The sequence below is a fragment of the Thunnus maccoyii genome, chromosome 14, assembly GCF_910596095.1.
Source record: "Thunnus maccoyii chromosome 14, fThuMac1.1, whole genome shotgun sequence".
In the NCBI taxonomy this organism is placed as follows: Eukaryota; Metazoa; Chordata; class Actinopteri; order Scombriformes; family Scombridae; genus Thunnus; species Thunnus maccoyii.
This window is the reverse complement of record NC_056546.1, coordinates 25944041-25959655: the sequence shown is the minus strand read 5'-3', so window position 1 is coordinate 25959655 and position 15615 is coordinate 25944041. Positions and strand designations below refer to the sequence as shown.

Sequence of the window (15615 nt, the reverse complement as noted above, 5' to 3'; positions counted from 1 at the left end):
CATGAGCCCCGGTGTAGTAGTCAGAACTTTTAGAAATTACACTCACCAGCCACTTTATTAGGAACACCTGTGCAATCTAATGCAGTCCAATACAACACAGTCACAAGCAAACTCTTTCACATGAATGAAAACAACAAAACATGAGTACAACACATTCTAACAAGCAGCCGCCGTGCATTTCATTGCGTGACATGAGACAAGATCGATATCGGTCTGTTAAATATGAAGCTGGAGCCAGGACACAGTTATCTCAGTTTAGCACAAACACTGGAAGCAGACGAAAAAATCTGCCTACCAGCACCTCGAAAGCTCAATGATTTATACATTATATCTCATATGTTTAATCTGTACAAAAAGTACAAGTGTGAAAATGTCAGAATGACAGTTTGTGGTTTTAAGGGGGATTATGTGCAGGACCTTTTCTTGGCCAATGACGACCACCTGTTTCTAGTCTTTAGTTTAAGCTAAGCTCTCCTGGTTCCAGCTTCATATTGAACTGACAAACATTAGAGTGATGTCAATTAAGTTAAGTTTCACCTGTGAAACTCTTTTATTAAATGACAAAACCTGACAATCTCCAAATAAAACATTATTTGTCATAATTTAGCATTAAAATGGTGGAATATCAAAATGCTGGCTATCAGTTCCTGCAGTCTCAAAGTATTAGTATTGTTGTTGTGGTTTAAAACATGGTTGTTTATTGTCAAATGTTGCAAAGCCCCACTTGGTCAGCTTAAACAAAATATAATAAGGATTTATCAGTGAATTTACAGTCAGTCATGAATGAAAACACGCGCTGACGTCACTGTTTTGTTTCATCAACAGATCAGGGAGATCACCCTCCTCATCTCCAGTTACATCAACAGTGCTCATCAGCAGAAGTCCGCCGCCCATCACCTCTCTGCCCCGGCCCTGATGGTGGCCCAACCTGTCAGTCTGAAGAGCAAAGAGCTGAGGAGCAAATCTCCACCAGCGCTGGGACGCCCCAGCAAGACCCCCACGCTGCTGTGACGGCACGGAAATATCAAGCCCTGATCTCACTTTTTACCTTATTTAAATTTGAATATGTAGGATTTATTTATAGGTTTTATTCTATTGTTATACATTCCATTTGTCAGTCTGTAGATCCATCTTTGTTTTCTCAGATTACTTCCTGGTTTGTGGAATAGTCACTTCTCTGCTGACTGGAAGTGAAGTTGATGTAACTGTAAGCAGTTAACCTCCTGAGAGGTTACTCAGTGCCTTCCTCAGAGAACACATGAGATTCGAGGCAGAGACTGGAGCTTTGAGCTGGTATCTAGAAACAACTGAGAGGCTTTGCCTATCATTCTCCAAGGACGTTTTTTTGTCTTCCTCATGAGTGTTGCTTTTCATGTGCTGAGTCCAAAGAGAAAAGTCAACATTATTTATTGACAGACTGAGCTAGCCCTCTGAAATGTCTCATTAATCAGTGCTGTCTGGTACATTTCCTTTTGTACAGATGCTGTTTGGAAATGATGTATTCCCTATATAGAATAGGTAATGATGCTTTATTGAGAAATAATTTAAAGGATATTTTTGTATCTGTTTCTGCCCTCCTGTAGGGCACAACATCTCTGACAGGAACTGAAGCCCTTACTGTTTCATATTGTTGTATAATGAAGGATATTGAACACTATGATGAAAGCAGGAAGCAATAACAGGTAACCACACTGCAGTAGTATGACATACTTTGCAACTGATGGAGAGAGTTTTTAAAAAAAATAGTGAAAATGTATTTTTGCTTCATGTATCCAGTTTGAAATGCAGTACATGTGATTGATGAGCTGTGGACTGTGTGAGCTTGTTGTGTTGAGAAAGACTGTAGCTTATAAAAGTAAGTCAGTTTGGACCCTGTATGCTCTTTAGTTACTGAATAGCCAGGAGAGCAGTGAAACTTTAATCAGGTACAAATACTTCAAGCCTTTCAGGTAGGGTGTATAACCAAAATCAGCAAGATGCCTCCACTCTGTATGTTCCATGAATTTGTTCAGGGAAGAAACTTAAATCAACCCTGTGTTAATGCTGGGTTATTTAGAGGAAGATGGTGAGAGGAAGTGACAGTTGTTGAAAGAATAGATTGGTGGAAACATTTGGTGTTTGTTCAAGGGGTTCAAAAGAAATAGGATGTACTGTGTCAGGTATTACAACAATGACCCCACACTCTAAACCAAAGATAAACTGGAAATACAAGACATTTCTTAAACCTGCAGTGCAGAACTTTTGTCTTCCCCTTCTGGCAGAAAACGCATCACTACCGGTGCGCCAGCGTGGGAAAGTCACCACAGACACCAGATGTAAAAACTCTGGTATACTGTGAAATACAGAGAGATTTACGTGGCGGCGGTAGGCTTAATCAGCATTGTGTGAACTTGTTTGGCAGGGCTTGAATGTAATGGACGTTCATTTATATTTAAAAGTCCCAAACTCCAGCTTTAATGTAAGGTACTTTAAAAAGACAACTTTCCCTCCCAGTATTATCTTACGCCTGTATACAGCAACTATTGTCCAGTATTAAATGTATTTGTTGCATAAAATACATTGTATTTAAATAATTTTTGGAATATTTGTTATGATTATTGTACAAGTCTAATGCTTGAATAAAGTAAACTACAGCAGACAAGCGGCTGGTTTCAGTGTATAAAATCCCTGACACAAGCCATTCAAATCATTAATCTGTGCCCTCCAGGAAGTTAGATTTTCAATACCACATCCATAGAAGTCATGAGATCCAGACATTCATTCTTTGCTAACACCCCTTCCCACGGCACTTCCGTCCAGCTTTTCCTTATTGGTGCGAAACACACTGACGTGTTGATACCTGCATCAGGTGCCTGACAGCAACTGACACACCCTCATTCCAGCACTCTTTCACATAAGAGAGGGGGAGGGGGAGGATATATGATACTCAACCTGTCTGAACTAGCAGAGACATGCTTTTGTCCCAGTGTTGCTATGGAGATGAAGAGAGGGAGGGCTGGAGGGGGAGAGAAAAACCGGGCGAGGCAAAAGGGAACTAAAATGCAGTTAATAAACAAATGATTATTGACTGGCTCATAATATTCATTATTAAGAGTATAGAAATGGAGAAGAATCAAAGACAGGAAGTCCATATTCACATGTAGTGCTGATATGTTCTTTTGAAATAAAGTTCAGGATAAACATGTAAAATGCATTGGACACATATTTAAAAGTGTTTTTGTCATTGTGCTGCCTTCGTGTCGCTTGAAAATAAAATGCTTTAACTTCTTCCTCATGACATAAAGGTAAAACAGGAACTGCCTTCTAAAGTGCAGCTGCAATCACACAAAACTCTGAACACTGTGATCATGTTGTGACAGGATACTGTATGAACAGAGCAACTCAACAACATCTGTTTTGTTGTGCAACAAATTCCCAGCTCACACTCATTGTCTATTTACTTAATGAAAGAGGATTTCTGCTGCTCTGGCTCTACTGGCCTTAGACTTTTCTCTCAACCTGTGAATAAAAGCTTCCTCTGCATTCTATTAAAATGCTTTAAACTCTTTCTCAGTGCTTGTTGTGTACATACTGCATGTGTTCGTTTATGAGTGCGTCAGAACAGGACCAACAGGTTGAGCATGATGCCAAACAGTTTCAGAGGAACGGACAGAAATGAAGAAATCCCCTCCCTATACACTAACAGGTGTTGTCATACAGCAAGATAGTCTCAGCCAACCAGTATTGCTAGATAGATAAAACAAACTCATACTGCATTGTCTCAGCTGTTTTTGAACCACAAATACCATGATGACAAGATCCCTCTCTACATGCATGCAGAAGAAAAACAACTACAGGTGTATTTTCTGTCTGAATGATGTCAACAAAGACAATCTGTGGGTCACACAAATGTATGACGACGTTCACGACCACAATTTTAAGTTACTGTTAGAAGACACAAGACAAGTGTTCAAAAGTGGTCAACGCTGCTTTCATTTCATTGGCAGTTTTAATTAACATATTCCACATGATTCTTTTTTTCTTGCCAAAGTCTATATTTAAGGTATTAGATTGATAAATTTCCACTTTTATTTGCATTTAAGTATACTCCATGGATAAAGAAAATGTGCTTGTAGATGTTTGGAGATGTATTTTCTATATTGTTATTGGGCAGTAAATTAATCTAAGCCGCCTAATCGGGATACCTCTCCTATCTTCCTCATATTCCAAACACAGTTATGAAACTCTGCTTCTCAATTTGCTTCTAACTCTTCAATTCAAGTCAAGCTTTATTGTCAGTCCACAGCATGCTAAGGACATACAGAGGAGTGAAATTTAATTCCTCCAGGGCCACGATGTATCATATATAGTATATAGTATCATATGTGTGCACAATAAATACAGAATAAAAAAACTAAAATATACATAACAATACAAAAATACAAAATGCTCCCCTTATACATAATAAATTAAAAAATGTTCACATTAAGGTGCGCACCTTTATAAGCAAAATGCAAGATGTAAACATAGGTGTAGTTTGGCACTGAACAACGCACACAGCATTTCAAAAATGGCATGGGAATGGACTTAATTATTTATTTTAAGAACTTATTTAACAGTGGGACATTTGTGTCCTTTGAAACACAACAAACAGATCACAGGATCCACTTCTTTAAATATCTCCAAGCATCCTAACTCTAGCTCAGAATCTCTGATGTATCACCAAAGTCCAGCTATTCTGAGCCATATGTTTTGGTCTTGTCAGTCTCTACACCAATTCTGGGAGCATGTTTTTAAGGCTTTTATACACACAAATTCAGGAAAGAAACACAAACTCAGCTCATCCGAACAATGATGTTGTTGTAATGCCTTCCCAAATGGTATCACTGCTATATCAACTTGCACTTATACATATATATTTGAGATCTGATTTCTCTTGCATTTAGGTTTTTTTGTTTTTGTGAATGATGGTGTGTCATACGCCAACCTACGGGGGCCTGGAGGGTTGTGTTGGGATGGAGGGACTGAAGCACTGTAAATTAAAATGACAGATAAATGGTTTTAAAAAGATGATCCATGTAAAGCAGGGATTAAAGTTTCCTTCACAGACACAAACAATACTAGACACAAAAACAGGGCTGCCACACCCATGCAGCAATGCATCTGGGTAGAAAACAAAAGGCTTACTGCAATCCACCATTATCAAAAGGAGCCATCTTACTTACATCTTTGTATGACAAAAGAGGTTTGAAGTTCCTGAAAAATACTTCCATGAACTGTAATTACCTTCACACAAAGGTTAGGTTTAAGTATAACAACATCAAGTGCCCAGCTCGGTGATTTTGATCATGTATTAAGACTACATAAGTATCACAACATGCAAAACGTTTCCCACAGTGATTTCCTCTGGCCTGCTTTCTTCCCCCATGTGATCTGCTGTACTTTTCCACAAGGAAAAACTCTCTCTACTGACAAACCTTTACAACACAAAGAAACTTGCAACACATCAAGCATTTTAAAACTTTTTTTTTTTTTTTATTAAAAACAATCCAACAAAACATACATAAGTAAGTAAGAAAGAAACTGTACAATCTATGATGTGGAATTTAAACCATTAAACAATTTCTAACGTAAAAATGTGGCATGTGCCAGGCATACTTTAAAAAGCACAGTTCTTTATGGCATATAGATTGGATGATGCTTAAAACTTTACACAACTTATAAATAAATGGCGGTACCAGTAGTGCCAATGACAACAACAACAACAACAAAAAAGGCTGATTGTTCCTTTACGATCTGTATTCCTCAAGTAAAATGGTGAAAATGGCACACTTCCACTGCAAGTAAGTTCTTCCAAAGCTGATGTACAAGCTGTCTCTTCATACAGTCCCACTGCGGTGAAAACTTTACATGGGCTCCATCTCTCTTTGCTGAATTATGAAGATCAAGGACAGACAAAAAGTTGTCAACAAACAGTAGTTCTATAATGCAGCAAGAAACTTTTTACACAGATAGACTCACATCATTGAAAAACTCAAGTTACACGAAGTTTATCTCACCTGAGCTTTGTTGTACTTCTGCTGTCTCCTTCTGGTAAAGAACTGCACACAAAAGAAAATTATGACTTTAAATTATAGCTCATAAATCAAAGTAGTACAAGTAATTGCATTTCAGCTGATGACATAATGACATATAGGTAGATGCACTCACCAGGACCAGCAGGCCAGCAACCACAGCCAGCACCACCACCACGATAACGGCGATGATACCACCCGACAGATGCTTCATGGTGAATGTCGGGGGCTCTTCGTCCACATAGTACACCAAGATGTTCTCCATCTCCAGCTTCTGGGTGCCCACCATGGGCTCAAACTTCACCTGGTCCTTGAACAGAGGCAGCACCTTCACCTGCAGGAGGAGAGGAGATGAGGAAAAGGACAGGGTCAGTCAACACTAAGTTTCTCTTTACACTTATAAATCATAAAGGAGGGGAATAAAAAAAAAAAAAAAAAAAAAAAAAAAAGCAGCTTCAACATACATCTTTCTCCATGTAGTAGGCCATTTGGGACAGGTCAGCCTTGCGATCCCCTACTGCCTTCTTCACATCCACCACAATAAGGCGGGCCTCAGGGTCATACTGCAGAAAGACAGTTTTGATTTGAGTATTTTTATGACACCTTTTTTAAAAAATGAAGTACATTATGTAGAAATGTGACAAAAATGCATGTTTCACCAAACTGGACCCCCATTCACTGAGTCTCTTACCTGGATTTCTTCCACTAAGTTCTTGCTGAAGTTGTAACGACTCTGAATGGCATCTGCAATGGCACTGTTTAAAAAAAAAAAAAAAAGGCAAGAAATTACAATTATGATATTTTAAAAGTGATGCAAACACTAGAGTTTTGCTTCTTGTTTAATGAATGGGGACTGTTAAATATACTTACGTCTTCAGTTTGCTGGCATCCACTGGACCTTTCACTTCTTTGTGTTTCAGCTGAAGACGGACCCAGCTAGATGTAGAAAAACAAGACAATAGTTAACATTTCAGTACTGCACACTGAAATCATTTATTATAATTCCAGCCTTCCACACTGATGAGGAAATTACTTACTATGTCTCCACAAGCTTCTCACATTTGAGGTTTTTGTCTCCCTTGTCAGTACGACGAGCACCAGCACTGTTGACGCACCAGCATTCCTCAGTGTTGTTGCACTGCTTGGCCTTGAATTTGCCGTCGTTCTCACAGTCTGGGTCATAGATGCCATCGTTGTCCACAAATGCGGTCTCCACTGGCTTTCCTCCTATTGTACGGGTGCTCAAACCCTTCTTTGCTCTGTACATCTCAGCCTTCATCAGGAAGCACTTAGGGATCACTGAAGGTGACACAAATTGTCACATCATAAGCAAGCAAGAACAAAGCAACTCGCAAAAGAGAAGGAAAGGAAATATGTATTCTTGATCAAAATGTAAAATCTTTTACTTACATGTGGTGCAGTCCAGCTTTTGTTTCATGTTGTTATCAACCAGGACGGAACACTCACATGGATTTCCATCACAGGTGGCCCACTTCAGAGTCTGACATGAACCTAAGCAGAAAAACATTAAGGTTTGTTATTCAGAAAGAAACAAGATTGACACTGAAGTATTCTCAGAAATCCCTAAAAACCTCTTAATATAACTAAAGTGCATATCAAGTTTAATATCAGTTACTATTTCAATTATCTAATGGCTAACTTTAACATCACTTTACTGTGGTTGTGTTTGACAATATCGCACATAAGTGTGAATTAGAGAGACTCCAAAAACACCCTATATGTGAGCTAAATGTATCATAGTCTTATTGTAAGCCAGGTTTCTGAGAGATTTATTGTATCGTATGTTATAAAGTCCCATAAACCGAAAGGGCTAAGTACAGCAGGTAGACTAGCAGGTTAATTTAACACCTGGGCGTTGGTTTCTCTAAACAGAGCAGTCCTCAGGGAGCAGAACAAATCCTCCCAACCCCCACTCTGCAACGACACTAACTGCGTTTGATATCTAAACAACTTTTAAAGCACTTTTTCCACCCTTATCGGCACAAAAATTACTTGAAACGACTAAACATTACATTTAAAGTAGGAAGGTAGTAAAGACACAAAGATAATGTTTCAACCCAATATTCCTGTTTTCTAACTAAAGCTTTCCAAGAACTGAAAAATTAATTAAAACACTACAAAATTCTTCTTTTATAGCCTTGTTATATAAAGCTATATGACTGGACCACACGTACACCCAGACAAGGCGTTGTAAGACATTTTTCAGTCAACAAAAGTTGAACAAACCCTAATCCAAACTACTTACAGCTTTGTGCTGAAGCTCCCACCGCGAGGGCGGCGAGCATGAGAGCAATCCAAATCTTCATTATGAAAATTAATAAAAATCTAAAACCGAATGAATAAAAAGGTTCCTCCTTTGCTGGTTTCCTATCCGTCCGTCGTCTACAGGGGTCAAAGATGGAGTACAGAATGGAGTGGAGGCACACAAAGCTTCCTTTTCTTCCTACAGGTGTGTCCCGGTCAAACCTGTTTGGAGAGAAACTCAACGAGCGCGCGCACACAAAGGTAAGGACTCAAAACAGCACGAGCGCCACTAGTCAAGTTACTGCGTAAGGCTGATTGTAGTTTATATTCCTTTAAGATGTTGTTGTCCAACTGGTAGAGAGTTATGAGGAACTACATTTATAAGAGTTGTAGTCACATGACGTCACTCTCATTTGCATTGATGATAAGGAGAGGGGGGTTGAAAACCAAACGCACCTTTTCCCCGGTATGACCATATTTGGTCTCTCTCTCTCTCTCTCTCTCTCTCTCTCTCTCTCTCTCTCTCTGTTTCTGTTGACATACTTTACTTTTTCAGCTCTTCAGTAATCTAAATTTCCATATATTTCTGTAACACTTTTGGCTAAAAAAGACCAAAAAACCCAAACTTAGAGACATACAATTATGCCTGTTTGTCTTATTCCACCTCTTGGCAATTATCACTGTAATATTGTGTCTTACTGTATTCAGTAGGCAGTGGTTCATTGTGACCTTTATACTGAGGTCAGTATGATATTCCTATAGGATATTAAGCGGCTTATAGTTATAGTTATAGTGGCTTCTCATATCTACAGGTCTTCATACATTGTATTGTATCATAATGTATGTATATAATACTCCGCTAGGATGTTATACATCACTTTAGACAGTTTAGTGGCCTTTTCATATTCAATGCTATTCATATGTTGTGAACTCTATTGTTCCACCAAAACACTTGTGTAGGATGTTATATATCACTTATATAATGTTGTGTATATTAAATGTTTTGCAACTTAAACACTTTAGCTGCTGTCTAAAGTTGTGTGTTCTTATTCATATTTGACATCATACACCTAAAATATCTTAATATGTGCCCACAATGCTTAGTGTTATTCTAAATACACATTTTGTTTATCTGTCTGAGCAGGTATCTTTCAAAACAGAAACCAGAGGTTGGGAAAAGATTTCTCAGGTGTGGTGAGTCACAGTCTGCGTGATGACACAGCTGAGTCACAGCCTCAGGTCTTGAAGTTATGATCTGTCTGAGAAATATTCTCACCAGCAGTGCACCCACATATTTTTTTCCTAACTCATTAGTTTACGTCAATGAAGAATCAAGTGGCCAGTTCAGAGCAGGAAAGAGGAAAAACACAGCAGAGTTGAGTAAGGGAAAAAATAGTAGTTTGAATTTGCTTATTGCAGAGTGCTTGTACACCTTTGAAGTGCAAATAGAGGAAAGAAGAAAGAGATCTTATTCTCAGATTATTCTAATTCCCATTTTACATTTATACCTCTATTTATCTTTTCAATAAGAGTAAGGCAACTTTAGTCTCTCAAATATTAAGTGTTAAAAAGTCTCTTTTTAAGTCATGCACTGTGAAACCTCATCTAGTCGACACAGTTTTTAAAACAGGCCATCACTACACTTTTCAATATTTTAGCAGCTTTGTGTTTGCCACTGAAGACACCAACAAAGAGTAAACAGTTTTAAAGGACTAAATGGACATAGCACTTATTCATGGAGCCTTGTCTTCACCGTGAGGTTGCCAGACAACCAGAGGAGACTTCAGTAACTCACTACGCCCCCGTAAGAGCACAACTTGATGTTTTTACACTTTGTGCAGATTTGACAAACAAGCTACAACATGTTAATTAGTGAGCTTTGGAAGTGCTGGTCGGTGGATTTGTTTAACCTTTGGAGTGAGCCAGAGTAGCTGTTTCCACATGTTTCCAGTCTTTATGCTAAGCTAAGCTACACTGTCTCCTCGATGTAGCCTCATATTTAACAGACAGATATGAGATTTGCTCATTTGCTTCATCTATTGTTTATTGTTTAATTGAAATCAGATTTGAAAGGTAGAAACATGAAAAACTGCTGTAATGTAATAATGCCATAATTCACTGCCTTTTTGTAATGCTTACTATAATATGGTTCAATGTTCATACATGCATTAGATTTAAGAATAAATGTGATAACACAGACATAACAGGATGCTTTACCAAACAAGATGTATCACTGAATCTTTTTACTGGTTGCAAAAGAGAGTTTGGAATACTTCCATTTGAGTTCTTAGATACCACATGTGTTCCAGGGATGGATGGAGCTCTTTTTTTTCTCTCTACGTCATGTGTCTCCTTCATAAAAATGTTTAGGCCAATGTCATAGATGTGTACCCAAATACATTCTAAGGATGTTTATGTTGTGATCTGTCACAACATGTCTTTTCCTGTGAATACAGACCTCCCCTCACAGTGCCTCTTGTCTCTGCTTCCACAGATATCCATAATTATGATCTTGTGTAACAGATAGGAGGCAGCAATGGGGTTTTCAGCTGGCTAAATAAAAGCAGCTGAGTCAGAGAAACAGGTCAACGTCCTATCAGAGAAAATAGAAATAGACCTTTTTCACAGCAGAAATGTTGACTCTTCACATTAGGAAAAGCACAAGTGTTATAACATGAAATAAAGCTTTGTCTTTTTTCAAGGGTCCCAGTAAGCTGTGACAGTCAGTCAGCATGCACAATACCAGGACCCTGAAAATGAAGCAGCTAAATGGAATTTAGTCATCATTAGTCTTAACATTTACACCTGTGCTTTTCCTACTGTGACATGTCAAAATGTATTCTCACCATAAAATACAGTACTAACACTAATACAACTGTTTCAGCTCATTTAAAACAAGCTATACATTCTTTGTCTGTATCTGGTTTCACTTGTTGAACACTCCCAAGTCGGGTGACAGGAGCCTTTCTGTTCTTCCCATTCTGCCAACAATGCATGAATACAGAAAAAGAACAGCTCACGACATACTTATTTAACTATTGACCTTTCTTTTGGCAAATATTACTCGTCAAACACATGTGATACTAATAACATTAAAGATACCCTGTGAAGTTTTTGACTTCTAGTAGCACTATGGAGCAGTTTTTGTTTTTTGTATTTTTTGGGTCAATGCCAATGCACGCTATTCACTGATCTACAGGTGGCGGTAATGTGCCAAGATAAGCACCAATGTGATAGCAAAGGCAGGGAGGAAAAAGACTGCTAGCAAGTAATCAAGGATGTAAACAATGCAGGTTTAAGAGAAATCAGCTTTGCAAATGTTTTATGATGAAGGAAATGTATACAACATGATTGTCAGGCCTTAAGGACACACACAATGAGTTTTTGTGAATAACATTGAATGTAAGTGAAACTTTTGTTTGTTTACAAGAAAACTTCACGGGGAACCTGTTTTGGCAGCAAGAATAAAAGAAATTAACATACATTAATAATTTGTACTAACAGAAAATAATAAGACATGAGCTAAATGATGTCAATCAATCAAACTGCAACTTTGGAAAGATGCTGCTGATATAAAATTATGGAAAAAGATTTTTTTTCTCCAAAAAAGGCTGTTGTTGTTGTTGTTTCTTCGAGGAATGTATCGTGTGACTTTAAAAAATAAAAAGTGAAAGCTGTTGCTGTTTTCCACAATGTTCTCAAGCTGTCTCACCACTGGCCACATTTACTTTTAATTACTTTTGTTTTTTTCCAGCTGAATGGCTCTTCCATTTCATATATGCATTGCATTGTGGAACATTGTCCGTCAGCAGCACACACAAAAATTAAGTATATTGGTAAGCATAATTATTTCTTTAAGTATTCTTTAAGCATAAGTATTTCTTAAGATTTTGTAGTTTTTCCAGTGTGAACATGCTATATACCCAAAAACCAGTGTAGAATTAGTCTCTAGTGTGGAATAGGGACACAGCTAAAGTCTGATATTTTGGTGCTATTTTAGTGAGCCAATGTTAAACTCATGCTTGAGTAATTATCTACAAGCGCTGCTCCTCTGCTTTGAGTTAAATGTAAGCTAAATACAACAGAGCCATTGTTAATGTTACTAGCGACACCTGTGCTTCACCTGACATGACAAGTCAAAATGTCTGCTTTGAGAGAGGTTTGCAGCAAAGTCATTAACATAAACCTATTCCAAAAGCTGATCGTCCTACACTCTACATACTTAAAAAAAACACACACACACAAAAAAGGAAAAGCTATTTTGGCATATGTTGAGGTTATGTGGAGATGGAGATAAACCTTTGCAACTTTGGGAACTAAATAGAACAACCAATCAGAAAACTGAGGCTGTCATTTTCCAAGTTGTCAATATGGCAGCCATTTTGGCTGTCATGATTTAGGAGGCTAAAAATGACATTTTCAGGTAATCAGGAAATTCAGTTGTGCTAATCAGAGGAAGGTTCAGATGATCAAAGATGTATTTCTTGGTTGCAACCTTGAATTTATGAAGTGCAAAAAATAGATTTTAAATATCTCTCATTTTCTACTTGACTTATAATGTTGATTCCAACTGCCAAATCCATGCTTACAACCACAGTGGATAAAACTGTCATTTATTAGCTTTCTCATTTTCTTAAATTTTCTGTTCCCTATGCACTATGGTCATTGTCAATACTACCTCTACTTTTGACATGGGGATGAAGTGGACATGTGCTCTCTTTATGACAACTGCTTTTTTTCTCGTGGCAGACGGAAGCGTTGCTTGAGGGGTGTAACACACAGAGTGTTCTTCAGCTGCTTTGACGTTTAACACCTCCCTGAACTGAACAGAATTGAAACTGTGCCTGTTATAGCCAGGCACTGATAACATCACACATGTAACCCAGATCATCACCTTTGTGACTTAAATGTCAAGTGTGTAACAAGGGTAAACTATTGTACAGGCCCAGGCGACCAGATACTTCAATCTTTACAACAGGCCATAAAAACAGTCCCATTTTCTTAACGGTGGACGGAGCTCATAAACCAGCTCAGCATCTATTCTGTGGCTGCCTTATTGCTCCAGTAGCTGCTGCCAAGGACTCTGTGTGTGCTATATAGTCTATACAGTGCTGACTGGCAGGTATACCATGTGACTGCTTGAGAACACGCCAGGATCTAATGACATCTAAAATTAGATAGTAGAATTTAGCTTTCGAATAAATGCAGAAATTGATTGACAATTTAAAATATGTCTTGTATTGATGCCATATGATTCGGATTCATCACATAGGACGATACAGAATGTCTATCGCACTTGGTTAATGAAAACAAGGGTATGGGATCTAAATGGTTTGATTAAACTCATAAGTTGTTATACTGGTATCACTGGGGATTTTAATATGACTGACATGTTTTTAACACGCACTCTTCATACAAAGCGATATCTCAAACTAAATTTAGCAGAATCAAATTGTAAAATATCACTTAAAGGCTCCACGAATGATCAGGTGAATGAAAGTCATGTTGGTGTCCTGTCTTCTTGACTACAGTGAAGAGGACAAATGAAGGCCTTAGGGGACTGGTGCTCTTATTGTGCGAGAGCTGACACACAAGCAGGGGATTATGGGTGTTCCCCTTCCCAGAGGTTTAAGATGTCAGGGCAGTGCATGGTATGGTGAGGTGGGCCATTGTCCTGACTCCCAGGGGTGGAGGAATCAAGACAGAGGTGGAGGAGAAGGAAGCGGAAAAGGCTGGTTGAGGACTGAGGTTCGACTCTGCGGGGAAAGACGCAGAGAGAGAAGGGAAAACGGCAGAGAGAGATCTAGAGGAGGGGGCTCCGCACCTTCTCCCCCACGGAAGACTCAGAGACCACCAGGAGACGGGGAAATATGTGGTGAGTGAAAATCTCTGCTCCTGTAAGATGTCCTTTACTTTTTAAAACGTTCTTCTTTATGTTATTGGATGGTCTTTTAGTGGTGGCCTAAGACTGGTATGGCTCATAGTTACCTGGATACATGTGTGATTGTTTTTATGAAAAGTTATTATCAATCCGGCCTTCTATTTCTCAATAATTATATCAATACATATTTGGTTCATGGTTAATTTTCATATTATCAAAGCACAAAAGTATCATTTGGATGAAATTATGAATCAGTTTATGACATACATCTGTCAGTATAGAACAACACTACTGTGTGTTTCACCTAAACTGCATATACCACAGTCTTACTTATGTGATTTTGTTATTTAATGTTTACCATGTTATGATTTTCTTTAACTTATTATGCAGCTTTTAATCCTCATCTGTCTTAATATTAGCGGATAAACAAAACAAAACATAAGAATGAATGAGACTTTTTTTTCCCTTTGCTGCTATCTATTTATTTATTCATCTTTTTATTTATGTATTGAACAATTGTTTAAGGTATTTGCTAATTCATTTCATTGCATTTATATATTGATACATTTATTATTTAATATTCACTTTTGCAATGACATGCCATTTCCAAAAGACAGGCCTGGCTGTAATGGCTGCAGGATTTAGATACATACATAAATAAAGTAATTTATTAATCCAAAAGGATAACAGCAACCAAGTCCCATAGTTCATAAAAAACAAATGAAGTAGGGCAGAAATAAAGTACAATGAAAAGCTAAATAATAATAAAAGCAGAGAATACATCCTAAAAGTACAGGACCATAATCTTTAATATGTACTGAATATACACCATACATAGATAGTGTCCAGTGATATACTGTACATTAGTAGTGCAAGTCAGTAGATAATGTTAGATGTTGTACAGTAAGGTGCTGGATTGTCCTTGGATGTTAAATGAATATTTAACAGTTTTGGAAATACACTTATTTGCTTTCTTGTCAAGCGTTATATGAGAAGATTGATACCACTCAAATAAAGTGGTATCATTCTTCTCATCTAACTCAGCAAAAAAAGTGAATATGCATATTACAGTATTTCTTTAAATAAGACTTAACTGTACATACAATATAACTACAGTAGGGTCCAAAAGTCTCAGATCACTTTCCCTTTTGGGGAAAGACTTTTGGACCCTACTGTATATTCTCAGGTAGAGAATAAGTAGTTTAGTTCAGTTTAGGGAAAAGTGTAAAAGAGTAGAACAGAAAACGACAGAAATATAAAATAATGAAATCTTTAGTGCTTTCAAAAAGATTGACTTTCCAGAGTGATGCACATTAATGTCACAAACAGTAACTATTTCTTCACATTTAAAATGTTTTTCTTAAGGGTAATTGTGGCACAGGGTGAGATTATAGCTATTATTGCAGCTGTCATACT

General features: G+C 37.8%; 2 protein-coding genes across 2 annotated transcripts in view; one reads left to right on the top strand and one right to left on the bottom strand.

The window, feature by feature from the left end:
* Window positions 1-2631, top strand: part of plekhh2 (pleckstrin homology domain containing, family H (with MyTH4 domain) member 2) — a 29246-nt gene extending 26615 nt beyond the window's left edge. The window contains exon 29 of the mRNA XM_042434080.1: window positions 826-2631. Within this exon, the coding sequence (XP_042290014.1) occupies window positions 826-1011 (186 nt within the window). The 3' untranslated portion in view covers window positions 1012-2631. The remainder of the gene's footprint in view (window positions 1-825) is intronic.
* A 2857-nt stretch (window positions 2632-5488) lies between these two features.
* On the bottom strand, window positions 5489-8685 carry epcam (epithelial cell adhesion molecule). Its single transcript, XM_042433530.1, has 9 exons — window positions 8320-8685; window positions 7464-7565; window positions 7091-7352; window positions 6924-6989; window positions 6745-6808; window positions 6518-6616; window positions 6190-6387; window positions 6039-6080; window positions 5489-5909 (listed from the first exon to the last, which is right to left on the bottom strand). The coding sequence occupies exons 1-9, from the start codon at window positions 8378-8380 to the stop codon at window positions 5886-5888; spliced, it is 918 nt and encodes a 305-aa protein (XP_042289464.1). The 5' UTR covers window positions 8381-8685; the 3' UTR covers window positions 5489-5885.
* Window positions 8686-15615: the final 6930 nt, after the last annotated feature.